Raw genomic sequence first — 16729 nt, forward strand, 5'->3', positions numbered from 1 at the left:
TTAAAGATAAAGAAAGAAAAAGAATAGAAGATAGAAAGTGAGGACTGAACCAAAGTGTTTGTCAGTATGGGATTTCTTTGGAAGGAATGATGCTAAAGCTGAAACTCCAGTACTTTGGCCACCTCATGCGAAGAGTTGACTCATTGGGAAAGACTCTGATGCTGGGAGGGATTAGGGGCAGGAGGAGAAGGGGTCGACAGAGGATGAGATGGCTGGATGGCATCACTGACTTGATGAACGTGAGTCTGAGTGAACTCCGGGAGTTGGTGATGGACAGGGAGGCCTGGCGTGCTGCAATTCATGGCGTCACAAAGAGTCAGACACGACTGAGCGACTGAACTGAACTGAACTGACTGAGGGTAGGCCATTTCCTTCAATGAAGAGAAAGGAGTGGGAAAAAAAATGAAAAAAAAAAAAATAAAGATAAGGAAATTGAGTCTTAGATTTTAGGTGACCTGGTAAAAACTGTAAAATTTCGGCGAGGAGAGAGACCAGGGTTTCAGCTCAAATTTGACTGATTTTAAAGCCCAAATTTGCCTGTCTCCATGGCCTATCTGCCCACAGCTTCTAGGAAGAAAAAGGCAGATTTTCTTCTACAGAAGGGACCATTCTGAGGGCCTCCTAGATAACTCGAGGGGTTTCACTCACTGTCACCTCTAACCCCAGCCTGGGGCTTGCAAGCTGCCCCTGGAGAAAGACTTGGTCAACGCTCGGCTATTTACTCCTCGGAGCATCGTGTGTCTCAGTTTGCTCTAGAGAAAAATACACCCCACCCCCACCCCCCAGGAGTTTCCCATTTCTCAGTTGCACACCTGAGATTTTTTCTTTTCTTTTTCTTTCTTTTTTCCCCTCTAGCTTCTTGAGTTACAGTGGACATATAACACTGCATACATTTAAGGCGTACAGTGTAGTGATTTGATACACTAATATATTGCAAAATGATCACCCTCAGAGTTTAGCTAACACCTCCATCACATCTTATAATTACAATTTCTTTGTGTGTGTGTGTTGAAAACATTTAGCCAAAATGATTCTACTCTAGCCGAAAAAAAAAGAGGAACTGAATAGACATGACCCAAAGAAGACAAATGAATGACTGACAGGTGCTGGACATCATTAATCATTGGGAAAATGCAAATCAAAGCCAAAGTGAGGGATTTCCCTGGTGGTCTAGTGGCTAGGACTCCGTGCTGTCAATGCAGGGAGCCTGGGATCCATCACTGGTCGGGGAACTAGATCCCAACTAGATCCCATGTGCTGCAACTAAGACCCAGAACAGCCATATTAAAAAAAAAAACACAGCAAGATATCCCTTCACACTTTGTTATTTTTAAATAAACTTACTTTCATTTTTATTTATTTATGGCTTCACAGCATTCAGGACCTTAGTTCCCTGACCACAAATCGAACCTGTACCCCCTGCAATGGAAGCACAGAGTCTTAACCATCAGACCACCAGGAAAGTCCTCCTCTTTCACACTTGAGAATGGCTGATCTGAGATCACAAGTATTGGCAAGGATGCTCACTTCAGATCTTATCCTTCAGGGAACATTAGCTGGCCCATCCCTATGACTTTTTCAAGCACCTGGGGCTGTGTGTAGGGGGCATGGTCTTCCTGGAAATGTACTTCCAATGTTTAACTTTTTCAAACTTTCCATTTCACATCAGGCTTCTCAGTGTCTGCTGAGCCCACTACCCTCCCCCTCCCCAGGTATGTGTGTATGACCCCGGTCACGCATCTGAAGACAAAAGTGGTGAGTCAGCCCCACGTCAAAAGGGGCCAAGCCCTCTCAAGATGCTTTGTCCTAGAATAAGTTATTTTATTCCAGCTCTCACACCTGTTGTTTCCTCCCCCTTGGGTGTCATGCCAGAACTTTGTGAGGTCTATGATTACCTGTCTAAAAAAAACATTTTCCTCTGGTGGCAGGGAAATGAGTCGAGCTAACTCTGAGAGATGGACACTGTATCTATTCTTCATATATTCACATATCATCAGTTTGGAGTCATCTTGTTTCCTGGAATGTACCAGACTGATCTGCGATGACCGTACTTTCCTGAGAATATTCAGTTCAGTTCAGTTCAGTTGATCGGTGTGTCCAACTCTTTGCGACCTCATGGACTGCAGCACACCAGGCTTCCCAGTCCATCACCAACTTTCAGAGCCTGCTCAAACTCATGTCCATTGAGTTGGTGATGCCATCCAACCATCTCATCCTCTGCCATCCCCTTCTCCTCCTACCTTCAATCTTTTCCAGCATCAGATTCTTTTCAAATGAGTCAGTTCTTCACATCAGGTGGCCTGAGAATATTACTATGTTACAAACAGCACCCTGCCATTTGCCAGCTCTGTGAACACCGCCCCCCAGCACAACTTCTCCTTGAGCCTCAGTTTTCCTACCTGTAAGGGGCTTCCCTGATGCCTCAGCAGTAAAGAAGTCTCCTGCTAATGCAGGAGATGTGAATTCAATCCCTGGGTTAGGAAGATCCCCTGGAGAAGGAAATGGCAACCTACTATATTATTCTTGCCTGGAGAATTCCACAGACAGAGGAACCTGGTGGGCTACAGTCCATGGAGTCGAAAAGAGTCAGACACGACTGAGCAACTAAACAACGACAAGGTGTCTTAGGGTAACACCCACCTTACTAAACAGCTGTGACAATTATAATAATAAAGTAATAAGAATAATCTTTAGACAGATCCTGCTATGTAGCAGGCAACAGGCAAAAAAGCTTTTCAAATCCATGCTGGCATTTACTAACTAGCCTTTAGAAATTCCTGTATTAAAAAAAAAAAAAAAAAAACTTTTTAGACTGGGCTGAAACTGAGACAGGGCGGGACCTGAAACTTGGAACCTGGGACCCTTTGCTACAGTGCTTGGGCCTGGACAAAGGTGTCCTCCAGCAATGGAATACAAAGAAACTGGTGGTGGTGTTTTAGTCACTAAGTCGTGACCAACTCTTCTGTGACCCCATGGACTGAGGCTGCCAGGTTCTGTCCATGGGATTTCCCAGGCAAGAATACTGGAGAGGGTTGCCATTTCCTTCTCCAGGGGATCTTCTTGACCCAGGGATCAAACACAGAGAGTCTCCTGCATTGCAGGTGGATTCTTTACCACTGAGCCACCAGGGAATCCCAGACTATAAGGGACTAGAAATAATTGCACCCATGCTCAGCTGGGGCAAGTTATGAACAAAATACAAAAAGACCAAAAAATCTAACTGCCATTCCTGAGGAGCTGGGAGCAAAAGCAGGGTCCTGTGCATGCCCCCTGCATTCAACACCATCAGCAGTGTGGGCAGATCACCCAAGCCACCCCTCTGGCCCAACCTCTGGAACCACCCCCTACCGTCCCTCCATATAAGGGACCAGCTCTCTCTGTCATCAAGGATTGAGCAAGGAAGCCTGTCCCCTAATCTGTAGCATAAGTCCCAGTAAAGTCTTGCCTGAATTTCTTTTTTTAATTTTTTGTTTGTTTTAAAACAGGTACTTTAATTTCCATTTATTTATATTTTTGATTGCGGTGGGTCTTTGTTGCTGTGCGTGGGCTTTCTCTAGCTGTGTGCAGTCTTTCTCTAGTTGCAGCAAGTGGGGGCCACCACTCTCTAGTTGTGGTATGAGCAGGCTTCTCACTGTAGTGGCTTGTTGCACAGCATGGACTCTAGGGCCTGAGGGCTTAGTTGCCCCTCCACACGTGGAATCTTCCTGGAAAGTGAAAGTTGCTCAGTGGTGTCCGACTCTTTGTGAACCCGTGGACTACACAGTCCATGGAATTCTCCAGGCCAGAATACTGGAGTGGGTAGTCTTTCCTTTCTTCACAGGATCTTCCCAACCCAGGGATCGAACCCAGGTTTCCTGCATTGCAGACGGATTCTTTACCAGCTGAGCCACAAGGGAAGCCCAGTATTCAGACGGATCCTTTACCAACTGAGCCAGTCAAGAAATTCTTTACCAGGTGGATATTTTACCAGTCAAGAATTTCTTGACTTTGACCCTATGGACCATAGCCTGGCAGTCTCCTCAGTTCTTGGGATTCTCCCAGCAAGAATCCTGGATTGGGTTGGAGTTTCAGCTTCAGCATCAGTCCTTTCAATGAATATTCAGGACTGATTTCCTTTAGGATGGACTGGTTGGATCTCCTTGCAGTCTAAGGGACTCTTGAGAGTCTCCTCCAACACCACAGTTCAAAACCATAGATTCTTTGGTTCTCAGCTTTCCTTGTAGTCCAACTCTCACTTCCATACTTGACTACTGGAAAAACCACAGCTTTGACTAGACGGATTTTTGTCAGCAAAGTAATGTCTCTGCTTTTTAATATTTAATTTTTATTTTTATTTATTTATTTGGCTGCACTGAGTCTTAGTTACAGCATGCAAGGTCTTTGATCTTCACTGTGGCATGCGGGGCCTTTAGTTTCGGCATTTGAACTCTTAGCGGGATCTAGTTCCCTGACCAGGGGTTGAATGTGGTTCCCCTGCATTGGGAGCTCAGAGTCTTAGCCACTGGACTACCAGAGAAGTCTTGCCTGAATTTCTTGACTGGCCTCATCAGTTTCTATTGATTAGAGAGTCAGTAACAAAACCATTTCAACAAATTCTCTATGGGCTCAATCACAGGGTCCTTAGTGAGCCTATTTGTATTCTGAGGACATTATTGAAGAAAAAGAGAAAGGGAGAGAGAAAAAAAATAGAGGGAAAATATTGACCCTATCTTGGGGAATTCCCTTACGACAATGGAACATATGATCTGGTTACGTTTTCCCCTTTACATCCAATCAGAGTCAGTTATATACCCAGTGTTGACTTAATATAAAGCACTTTATTAACTTAAAAAACAGGCACCAAAGATTTTAGACATTGCTTCATTTTTCCTTTCCCTCCGATCTCCTCACTTAAAACTTAATTTGCTGTGTGTAGCTTTATATTTCTTTCTTCATGGAATGTGGAGGAGTCTAATGCATAGTTAATACTCAGTCACTTCAGTCCTGTCCGACTCTTTGTGACCCTGTGGACCATACCTGCCAGGCTCCTCAGTTCTTGGGATTCTCCAGGCAAGAATCCTGGAGTGGGTTGCCATGATCTTCTCCAGGGGATCTTCCCGACCCAGGGATCGAACCTGGGTCTCCCACATTGCAGGCGATTTCTTAACCAACTGAGCCACCAGAGAAGGTCCCTTCATGCATAAATACTATATTAACGAAAAAATACCTGAAAGATACATTGGCTATCCAATTTTTTTTAATGAGGGTTTTTTAGACTGAAGTCCATTAACTCCTGAGTAGGGCATTAGTAGACTTCAGATGTTCAGTAATCTTCCTGAATATTTAGGAAGTGGGCTTGAGCATCTGTGCATCCCTTCTCAGAGAATTAATAGATTTCATCAGGTTCTCAAATGGATTCATGACCCCTCAAATATTATACACCTCTGTTGTGTTTGCGTTCTTAGTTGCTAAGGTCAGTCCAACTCTGCAGCCCCAAGGACTATAGCCCTCCAGGCTCCTCTGTCCATGGGACTCCCCAGGCAAGAATACTGGAGAGGGTTGCCATTTCCTTCTCTAGAGGATTTTCCTGACCCAGGAGTCAAACCTGAGTCTCCTGGCAGGCAGTTTCTTTACCATTGAGCCACCAGGGAAGCCCTCTGCTGTAGGTAGTATAAATGTAATTCCTGGATCAAGCCAGACCACGAGAAAGGAACTTGTATCTCTCATTGGAGAGGCCCACCATCCATCAGCAAGCTTTAATCCACTGGGGTCAAGCTGGGGTGATTCTGACTCTTAGGGAAAACTGGGTAATGGCTGGAGACATTTCTGCTAGACACACCTGGGGAGAGGGGTGGATGCCATGGCATCTCATAGGGAGAAGCCAGAGATGCTGCTGAGCATCTTATAATGCACAGGACAACCCCTCATAACAAAGAATTATCCAGTATGTTCAAAATATCCATGGTGCAAGGTTGAGAAACCCAGCTTAAATGACATCGTCTGTTGAAACCTGAGTCCTGGCTTGTAGCCAGGGGTGTTACAGGAATTAATAGCTTGAAAGTCGACGTTGCTTTTATAGTACCAATGTCTTTGTGGGCACATGATCCGTTGGGCATCACTCAGCACCCCATTTGACCCAACTGCAATGATCCATCTAAGAAATTTCTTTCAAAATCAACATCAGCCTAAGCTTGGGCTCTTGAATGTGGAAGGTCTGAGTTTGAAACAGAGAAAGGTTTATTGCAGGCCTGAGCAACGAGAACTGGGTTGGGGGCGTGGGGCTGGTCAGGGAGCTCATGTTCTGAAAATCTCCCAGACTCCTGGAAGGGTTTCAGCAAAACATTTTTAAAGGCAAGGTGAGGGAGGGGCGGGATTGGTTGCCGCAAACTTCTTGGCATAGAAATCCTTTGTTTTTGCAGCTGTCCTCATAGATCAGGTCATAATGTTCCGGTAAACCCACAAGACAAATGCTATTCTCTGTTCTGAAACTTTTTATCTCTATATGAATGTGGAAGTGTTTTACCCTTGATGGTCACAGCCTTGAGAATGGTATATCCTACATATTTCAGGCTATAGGCAGCTTTCTTAACTCAGAGCAAAAGCAATGGAATACAAAGGTTAAAGTATAAGAAACAGACAGAAGTATGACTGTAATTTTTAGATACAAGGTATTTGTTCATTCAAAAAGTATTTACTGCTTGCCTGTCTGTTGCCAGCCACTGTTTGGGCTCTGAGGACAAGCAGTAAGTAAAATGGATACAGTCCCCATCTTGAAGCTTTCACTCCAGTAGGAAGACAGACACTAAATGAGCTACATAATGTATAATTAAGAGAGAAAGGGTTACTTGGGCACAGAGAGAATGGTCTGTGCAAAGGTCCTGCGGTAAGAAGGAACGCTGCAGTTTGAAAGATTCATTGGCTACCAGAGTTGTGGGAGCCTTGAGAGTGAGAAGGTAAGCAGTATAAAAAGCTAAGCAGATAGAAGGCAGCCAGATCATATAGCCTGGCTGACTGTGGCAAGATTTTGATCTATTCCTGGAGATGGAAAGTTAAGAAATACCTGTAAGGAGGATGCGTTGTAAAGGGCAAAGCAGATACAGAGAAAAAGGAGACTTGGCAGTTGTTTAGAGCGAATGATTGCCTTGGCATTCATCCATTCATTCATCCAGCAAAGTCACTGAATATCAGTTTTGCCCAAATAGTCATGTTTTAAATCTCTGTAAGGACTGTGGAGCAACAGCAGCATCTGGGGGTTTGTTAGACATGAAGAATCTCAGCAGGACCTACTGTATCAGAATCTGCATCTAAACACGTGATTTCTAAGTGGATTAAATTTCAAAGAGGAGACTGAGAAAGTGCTGCCATTTTAAAAATTTGTATTATTACAGCTTCCAGAATTGGGCTGCAAGTCTGGCTGCTTCTGCTATTTGCAAAATTCATTGGTAATGATGGGTATTTGGTATTCAGGGCATGTCTATAGAGGAATTCCTCTTTTTTAAAAAATGCATTTCTTCCTTAAAATAATTTATATTTATTTATATTTTATATATAATAATATGATTATTAATAATATAATAATTATTATAATTATAACATTATATATTTTAAATATTTAATCTATTTATTTAATTTATATATTTTTTTGCATCACTGTGTTATTTTATTTTTTTATTTTATAATAACTTTTTTTTCTTTTTTTAAATTTTATTTTATTTTTAAACTTTACATAATTGTATTAGTTTTGCCAAATATCAAAATGAATCCACCACAGGCATACATATGTTCCCCATCCTAAACCCTCCTCCCTTCTCCCTCCCCACACCATCCCTCTGGGTCATCCCAGTGCATCAGCCCCAAGCATCCAGTATCGTGCATCGAACCTGGACTGGCAACTCGTTTCATACATGATATTTTACATGTTTCAATGCCATTCTCCCAAATCTTCCCACCCTCTCCCTCTCCCACAGAGTCCATAAGACTGTTCTATACATCAGTGTCTCTTTTGCTGTCTCGTACATAGGGTTATTGTTACCATCTTTCTAAATTCCATATATATGTGTTAGTATACTGTATTGGTGTTTTTCTTTCTGGCTTACTTCACTCTGTATAATAAGCTCCAGTTTTATTTTGGCTGTGCTGGGTCTTTGTTGCTGCACAGGCTTTACTCTAGTTGTGGTGAGCAGGGGCTACTCTAATTGTAGTGCACAGGCTTCTCATTGCGGTGGCATCTCTTGTTGCAGAGCACGGCCTCTAGGGCACATGGGCTCAGTAGCTGTGGCTCTCAGGCTCTAGAGCACATCTTAGTAGTTATGGTGCACAGGCCTAGTTGCTTCTTGGCATGTGCGATCTTCCCAGACCAGGGATCAAACCCATGTCTCTGCATTGGCAGGCAGATTCTATACCACTGAGCCACCAGGGAAGCCCAGAATGCCTCTTTTTAAAATTTTTTTTTAAATTGAGGTATAGTTGATTAACAGTGTTGTGCTCATTTCTTCTGTACAGCAAAGGGACTCAGTTATTCACCCATATACATTCTTTTTTTTTTTTTTTTTTTACTCTTTTCCATTATGGTTTATCCCAGGAGATTGGATACAGTTCCCTGTGCTGTACAGTAGGATCTTGCTGTTGATTCATTTTACATGTAAGAGTTAGCATCTACTAGTATCAAACTCCCAGTCCTTCCCTCCCCACTGGCCTCCCTCTTAGCAACCGCAAGTCTCTTCTCTTTGTCTGTGAGTCTGTTTCTGTTTTGTAGACAGATTTCGTGTCATATTTTAGACTCCACATGTAAGTGATATCATATGGTAATTGTCTTTTTCTTTCTGACTTACTTCACTGACTATGATAATCTCTAGGTCCATCATAATAATGCTGCAAATGGCATCATTCTGGGATTTTTTAATGGCTAAGTAGTATCCCATTGTATTTATGTACCACAGCTTCTTTATTCATCTTTCTGTCAATGGACATCTAAGTTGTTTCTATGTCTTGACTATTGTGAATACTCTTGGTATGAGCATAAAGGTGCATGCATCTTTTTGAATCATATTTTGTGCCGGTATATGTCCAGGAGTGGGATTACTGAATCACACGGCAACTCTATTTTTAGTTTTCTGATGACCCTTCATACTTTTCTCCATAGTTGATGCAACAAGTTACATTTCCACCAATGGTGTAAGAGGGTTCCCTTTTCTCCACACCCCCAAGAAATGCCTCTTTTAAAGTGCATTTGTGGTTCAGGATTTTCTAAACTACCCAAGAGGTAACACTTGTCCTCTTTCCTCTCTCTCTTCTCTCCAGGAGGAATTACTCACCTAGGCACCAGAGCACCGCCTAGCCCAGAGGCAACCACGGGGATTCTAGGTGATCACCATGTGCCCACATCTCAGCCTTCTGCAGAGGAACAGTGCCCAGACGTGCCTGTCTCCCTTGGGAGACCTCCAGGGACACGCTCACTGTCCAGAGTCACAAACACGAGTGATTCTTCCGCTGATGACAAGAGACAAACGAACGAGAGAAAGCTGATCAGAAGGGAAGCATCCAGCCCAGTCTCCTTGGGTTCTCTGAGTTCCCAGCAGCCAGGCGCCAGAAACCAAGGATGGGATCCGGGAGGCTCCAAGGTCCCAGTGAATCTAGGGTCCCCTGAACAGCCACACCCTCCTCACTCAGAGCAGAGGCACCAGCCAGCCTCCCACTCACAGATCAGAGATGGTAAGTCCTTTTGCTGTTTTAATCTTCCAAGTTGACATTGGTCATTCAAATGTTTTACCATCTTTAGTTCTGTATTCATTGTTTTCTTTTTTTAAAAAAATACATTTATTTGGCTGTGCCAGGTCTTAGGTGTAGCACTCAGGATCATCAATCTTCATTGCGGCAGGCGGGATCATTTTTTTAGTCATGGCATGTGGACTCTCAGTTGCGGCATGTGGGATCTAGTTCTCTGACCAGGGATCGAACCTGGGACCCCTGCATTGGGAGCTGAGTCTTAGCCACTGGACCCCTAGGGAAGTCCCTGTGTTCATTGGTTTGACAGATGTTGAGGTTGTGCCTAATGTCAAGGGTCAAGGTCACTGCAGCCAGATCCTTCCAGGCATCACACAGCTCAGAGGCAAGCAGTGAAGGTAGACTTCAAATAAGTTGTCCCAATAGAGTGTGATGAGCTCCAGGAGTTGGTGAAGAACAGGGAAGCCTGGCATGCTGTACTCCATGAGATTGCAAAGAGTCGGACACGACTGAGCAACTGAACTGAATAGAGTGCGATGTGCTGGAGGTGAGGAGAAGGACCTGGGATCCTGGCAAGGGGGTCTAACCTGGGTTAGAGAATCTGGGTTCCTTTCATCAGGCACTGAAATTGAACCTGGAGGAGAAGGGGCTCACCTGCAAGGTGAGAGATGGGGAGGAGAGGGAAAGACAAAAAGATCTAACCGATGTCTCTTCTCCTTCCTCCTAGTCTTATTGCAGGAAGGGGGACCCCTTCCAGGGCCCGAAAGTAGGTTCTTGTCTAACTCTCAGAAATGAGTTGTCTGAGGAGACACATGTGCTGACAAAGCAAGAGACTTTATTGGCAAGGGGAGCCCAGGCAGAGAGCAGTAGGATAAGGGAACCCAGGAGAACTGCTCGCAGTCTCGGGTTTTCTGGTAATGGGATTAGTTTCCGCATTGTCTTTGGCCCATGATTCTGACTCAGAGTCCTTCCTGGTGGCGCATGCCTTGTTCAGCCAAGATGGATGCCAGCAAGGAGGATACTGGGATGTGCTAGGACACGTGGTGTCTCCTTTTGACCTTTCCCGAGCTCTTCCAGTTCATGGTGGCTTATTAGTTCCATGTTCCTTACCAGGACCTCTTGTCTTAACTCATGCAGATGGTTATTATGGTGCCTGGGCAGAGTGGGCGGTTTCAGTCAGTGTGCTTCCCCTAACAGTCTCTTCCTTTCTTCTTATTTATTTATTTATCTTTGGCTGTGCTTGGTCTTTGCTGCTGCTCAGGCTTTTCTCTAGTTGTGGTGAGCAGAAGCTACTCTCTAGTTGCAGTACAAGGGCTTCTCATTTCTACGGCTTCTCTTGTTGCAGAGCATGGGCTTTAGGGTATGTGGGCTTCAGCAGCTACAGCTCACGGGCTCTAAAGCATAGGCTCAGTAGCTGTGGAGCATGGGTTTAGTTGCTCTGCGGCATGTGTGATTTTCCCAGACCAGGATAGAACCCATGTCCCCTGCACTGGCAGGTAGATTCCTAACCCCTGAACTACTAGGGAAGCCCCAAGTCTCTTTCTTTCTTCCCCTTTCCACCTACTCCTTCTCTGCTCACCTCAGTTGCCTTCTCCTCTTTCCCCCTCTTCTTCCTCCTTTGATTATTTCAAAACTGATTACCATTTACGTCTTGAGTCCTTCAGGTCATGGACAAAGACCCTATGGCTCTTCCTTTGTGCAGACCTCAAGCTCAGAATGGTTTTTGCATGCTTAAAGGGCTGGGACAAAACAAACAAAACAACCCTAACCTGCTCCCTCCTCTCCCTGCCAAAATCCAGAACAAATAGGAATATATAACAGAGCCCACAAGAGCACAGCTTATGAAAGCTAAAATACTTACTCGATCCCTTTACAAAGTTTGCCAAGCTCTGGAATATATTATTCATTTTATTTCCACCTGTCTCTTTTTTTTAATATTTCATTTATTTATTTATTTGTGTTGAGTCTTCGTTGCTGTGCTCAAACTTTCTCTGTTTGGGGCAATCCAGGGCTAATCCCTAGTTGGGGTGTGAAGGCTTCTCAATGCAGTGGCTTCTCTTGTTATGGAGACGGGCTCAGTAGTTGCAGCTCCCAGGCTCTAGAGCAGAGGATCAGAAGTTGTGGTGCATGGCCTTAACTGCCCCATGGCATGTGGGATCTTACAGGACTAGGGATCAAACCCAAGCCTCCTGCATTGGTAGGTGGATTTTGTTACCACTGAGCCACTAGGGAAGCCCTGGACACATTTCTTAACCCACTGACCCTCAACATCTTCATCTATTAATGTGGATGTAAGAGCAATGCCTCTCCTCTGGGTGTCTGAGAACATGTAATAACATATGACAAAGGCTTAGCACAGTGTCTGGCTCATGGACATCAACTGCAAGAGGAGAGCTCCTTAAATCCATTGGCCAGGGACCCTCTAAGTCACCACCTCCCTGGGACTGAATGTGTTCTTTGTATATTTCAGGACAGCCAGCGCACTTTAGCCAGGGGTTTCCTGGTCTGGCCCCACTGAACCCTTCCTTACAGCCCTGCCCAGCTGCTTTTGTGGACACTTGTGGTTAGCAACCGTCATGGTTCTACCTGAGCTGGCTGACACCCACAGGTGTGGCCAGGAGACCACAGAGGTCAGTAGGGCATGACGGTCACTAGACCAATTTTGCAACCAAAGCGAGTCCTCTTGGCAGCTGGGAAATGCCACAGCCTCTGCTAATGATGGAGGAAATGCAGGCTGACCCCTGCATGGCCAGCCGGCAAGAGCTGGGCACAAGGTAGTGCTGGACATCTGGGGATGAATTTGGCACCAGTTCCTTCCCCTGCTTTGTTTTCTAGCTCAGAGCATCAAGCCAACGTGTCTCATTGGCATGCTTCATTCGCTCACTGGTTTGGCAAATATTTATTGAGCGCCTGCTTTGTGGCCATTCTGGTGCTGAGCACAAGTGATGCACAGAAAGCAAAATGCTCAAGGCCTCTGTTCTCATGGGCTTCCCAGGTGGCTCAGTGGTAAAAAAATCTTCCTGCCAATGCAGGAGACACGGGAGACACGGGTTTGATCCCTGGGTTGGAAAGATCCCTGGAGGAGGAAATAGCAACCCACTCTGGTATTCCTGCCTGGAAATCCCATGGACAGAAGAGTGTGGTGGGCTACAGTCCTTAGGGTCACAAAGAGTCAGACGTGACTGAGCATAGCCCAGCACACCAGCCTTGTGGCTACGCTGGTGCCAAGCAGAAGCTATGCACAGCAAGCAAAGCAATTAAGGCCCTTGCTCTCATGGAGGCAAAAAATCGAGAAGGGTGTTAAAAAAAAAAAAAAGTGAACATAGAACTGGGTGAACAAGGCATTGGTGGTGACCTCAGACAAAGTGATCAGGGAAAGCCTCTCTGAAGAGGTGACATTTGAGCCAAGTTTCAATGGTAAGAGAGATCCTGCAAAGAGAAAGGCATTTCAGGCAGATGGAGCAGCCTTTGTGAATGCTCTAAGGAGAGAATGTGTCTCAAGGGACTGGGGGGCTTTAAGAGGGCTGGAGTGCCTGGAGTGTTGTGAATAAGAAGAGTTCTGTGAGATGAAGTCAAGAGGGTGGGCAGGCACCAGCTTAGGTGGGGCATTTGTATTAGTCATCTGTTGCTGAGTAACAAATTCCCCCCAAAATGTAAAAATTTAAAACAACATTTGCTATGTCACAGTTTCTGTGGGGAGCCATCTGGGTGGGCTTAACTGGGTCATTTGCCTCAATTTCTGTCACAAGCTGCAGTCAAGGTGACATTTGTGGCTTCAGTCATCTCAAAGCTCAGCTGGGGAAGAACTTGCCTTCCAAGTGCACTGTTGGCAGGATTCAATTCCCAGAGGCTGTTGGATTAAGGACCCCCAGTTTCTTCTGAGTTTCTTTTTTTCTTTTTTTGATGTGGACCATTTTTAATGTCTTTATTGAATTTGTAATGATATTCTTTCTATCTCATGTTTTGGGTTTTTGGCCAAGAAGCATGTGGGATCTTAGCTCCTCCACCAGGGATCGAATCCATAACCCCTGCATTGGAGACTAAGCCTTAACCACTGGACTGCCAGGGAAATCCCTCTTGCTGGCTCTTGACCAGAGACCACCCTCAGTTCTTTGCCACATGATCCTCTCCCACGTGGCTATTTGCTTCGTTAATGCATGCAAGCCTGGAAGGCAACAGACCTCTGACAAGATGAAAGCATCAGTCTTCTGTAACATCTCATGAAGTGACATACCATCCCTTTTGCCATATTCTATTCATTTGAGCTGATTCATTAAGTCCAGCTCATACCTGAGGGGATTCCACAAGGGGGTGACTGTTGGAAAGTAGGGAACATTGAGGACCACCTTTGCTTTTTATTTTTCTTATTGACATATAATTGATTTACAATGTAGTGTCAATTTCTGCTGTACAGCAGAGTGGTTCAGTTATACATATATATGCATGCATGCATGTGTGCTAAATCACTTCAGTCATGTCTGACTCTTTGTGACCCCATGGACTATAGCCCACCAGGCTCCTCGGTTCATGGGATTCTCCAGGCAAGAATAATGGAGTGGTTTGCCATACCCTCCTCCAGGGGATCGTCCTGACACAGGGATCAAACCCATGTCCCTTTCATCTCCTGCACTGGCAGACAGGTTCTTTACCACTAGTGCCATCTGGGGAGCCCCATTCTTTTTTATATTCTTTTCCATTGTCACAGGATATTGCATGTAGTTCCCTGTGTTGTACACTAGGACCTTGTCATTTATCCATTCTATATATAAAAGCTTACATGTGCTAACCCCAACCTCCCACTCCATTCCTCTCCCAACACCCTCCTCCTTGACAACCTCTGTTCTCTATGGAGGACCAACTTTGAAAGTTGCCTACTGCAACTAGCTCAGTCATCATGTGACGTTGGGCCTTATTATGAATGCAGAGATCTAAGTAGGCATTTACATACATTATTTTGCCCGTCTGCCTCTGACAAGAACCCAAAGGATCTCACACTGGAAGAAAGAAGAAGATATTGGCGCTCTAGAGGTCAGAATTTGGACCAATAGAGGTGTGCCATCGTGATTAATCATGAGACTTTTGATATGTTAATATGATTAATCATAAGAGTTGAGTAAGGTAGTGAGCTCCCCATCACTAGAGGCATGCAAATGAAGGCTGAAAGACTCTGCCTGGGGAATGTTACATCAGGTCCTTATAGGCTGGGCAAGACCCAAGCATGTAATTAAAAATCTGTGACTGTGGCACCATTGTAAAGACCCCTCTTGGGAAGTTCTTCTTTTAAAACTGAATTTTCCTGAATCCCTCAGTGATCTTACGAGAGGTCCCAGCCTCTCCAAAGTGGATCCTTTGCCCCCCATTCCTGCCTGCAGGGCCCAAGAACTCCCCAAAGATTTCTTCCCAGAGATGTCAGTGCCATCATCTCCTTGAGGAGGGTCCCAAGAGAAGGACATCTCAGCTGCAGGGCTGTGAATGGTTTTGTGAATATATTCATCCATCACACACTGCTGTATTTAAAATAGATCAGCAACAAGGACCTACTGTACAGCCCAGGGAACTCTGCTCAATCAGGGTCCTCGCCTTTTGCCATGGAAAGTCCCATTTGCACATGCTGGGGATGAAAGCATGGACATCTTTGGGAGGGCATGATTTTGCCAGCCACATCTGTGTCCACTGTCTTCTGGTCCCACCACTTGTCTCTCCAGGTTCTCTCTGGTTATCATTCCCCAAATTTCTGCCCCAGCTCACTCTAATCTCTGGATTTGGGGCATGCTGTCCCATCTGTCTAAATGCTCCTCTGCTCACACTTCATGTCTCCATACCACCCTCCCCAACCCCATTTCCCCAACTTCCCAGATTAGATTAAATCCCCACCTTGTAAATCATCTGCAGTCACAGTGGCTGTGGACTATTCCTTACTGCTTGGCTCCTTGTGTGTGTGTGTGTGTGTGTGTGTGTGTGTGTATGCACTCAGTCGTGTCTGACTCTTTTGCAACCCCATGGACTGTCGCCCACCAGGCTCCGCTGTCCATGGAATTTTCCAGATAAGAATACTGGAGTGGGTTGGCGTTTCCTCCTCTAGAATATCTTCCCAACCTTTGGGTCACTCTAAAGCTCCCTCCAGGCAGAGGCTGTGACCCTTGCACACAACTACATCCTCATACCTGGCACAGTACTTGTCATGCAGCAGCCCCTGGAAACACCTGGTCAGCTTGATCTGACTCATTGCCCCTTTATCCTCCTGCCCCAGGGCTGGCTTCCTTGTTACTGGATACAGGTGTATCTGTTTCCTAGGGCTGCTGTAATAGAACATCACAAGCTGAGTGGCTTCGACAACAGAAATGGATTATCTCTGAGTTCTGGAGGATGAAAGTCCATGATCAACGTGTTGTCAGGGTTGGCTTCATTTGATGGCTTTAGCGCAGAGTTTGGTCCATTCCTCTCTCCTAGATCATGGTGGTTTGCTGGAAAGCTTGTTTTTAAATTTATTTATGTTTTTTTTTTTTTTTTTTTTGGCTACGCTGGGTCTTCCCTGCTGCCTGGGGTTTTCTCTAGCTGTGACTCTCTAGTTGTGGTACACCGGCTTCTCCTCACTGCGGTGGCTTCTCTTGTTGCAGAGCACGGGCTCTACTTGCAGGCTTCAGTACTTGCAGCACATGGGCTCAGTAGTTGTGGCACACGGGCTTAGTTGCCCCACGGCACGTGGGATATTCCCAGACCAGGGATGGAGCCTGTATCTCCTGCATTAACAGGTGGATTCTTAACCCCTTGACCACCAGAGAAGTCCCTGCTGGTAATTTCTGGCATTGTTTGTCTCACAGATACATCACTCTGACCTCTGCCTTCATCTTCACGTGTCTTCTCCCTGTGCATGTCTACCTGTATCCAAGTTTCCCCCTTTTATAAGGACACAGTCATATTGGATTAGAGATTACCCTTATGATCTCATTTTAACTTGATCATCTGGAAAGATCGTATTCCAAATAAGGTTCCATGCACAGGCACTGGCGGGTGAGGACTTTAATAT

At 45.2% G+C, this 16729-nt stretch overlaps 1 protein-coding gene across 1 annotated transcript in view; it reads left to right on the top strand.

Moving 5' to 3' along the window:
- The window catches only part of LOC113896374, a 50265-nt gene extending 37918 nt beyond the window's left edge, over positions 1–12347 (top strand). Inside the window, exons 2-3 of the mRNA XM_027548583.1 lie at positions 9280–9690; positions 12235–12347. Coding sequence (XP_027404384.1) covers positions 9280–9690; positions 12235–12347 — 524 coding nt within the window. The remainder of the gene's footprint in view (positions 1–9279; positions 9691–12234) is intronic.
- Positions 12348–16729: the final 4382 nt, after the last annotated feature.

The sequence above is a fragment of the Bos indicus x Bos taurus genome, chromosome 7 (assembly GCF_003369695.1).
Source record: "Bos indicus x Bos taurus breed Angus x Brahman F1 hybrid chromosome 7, Bos_hybrid_MaternalHap_v2.0, whole genome shotgun sequence".
Lineage (NCBI taxonomy): Eukaryota > Metazoa > Chordata > Mammalia > Artiodactyla > Bovidae > Bos > Bos indicus x Bos taurus.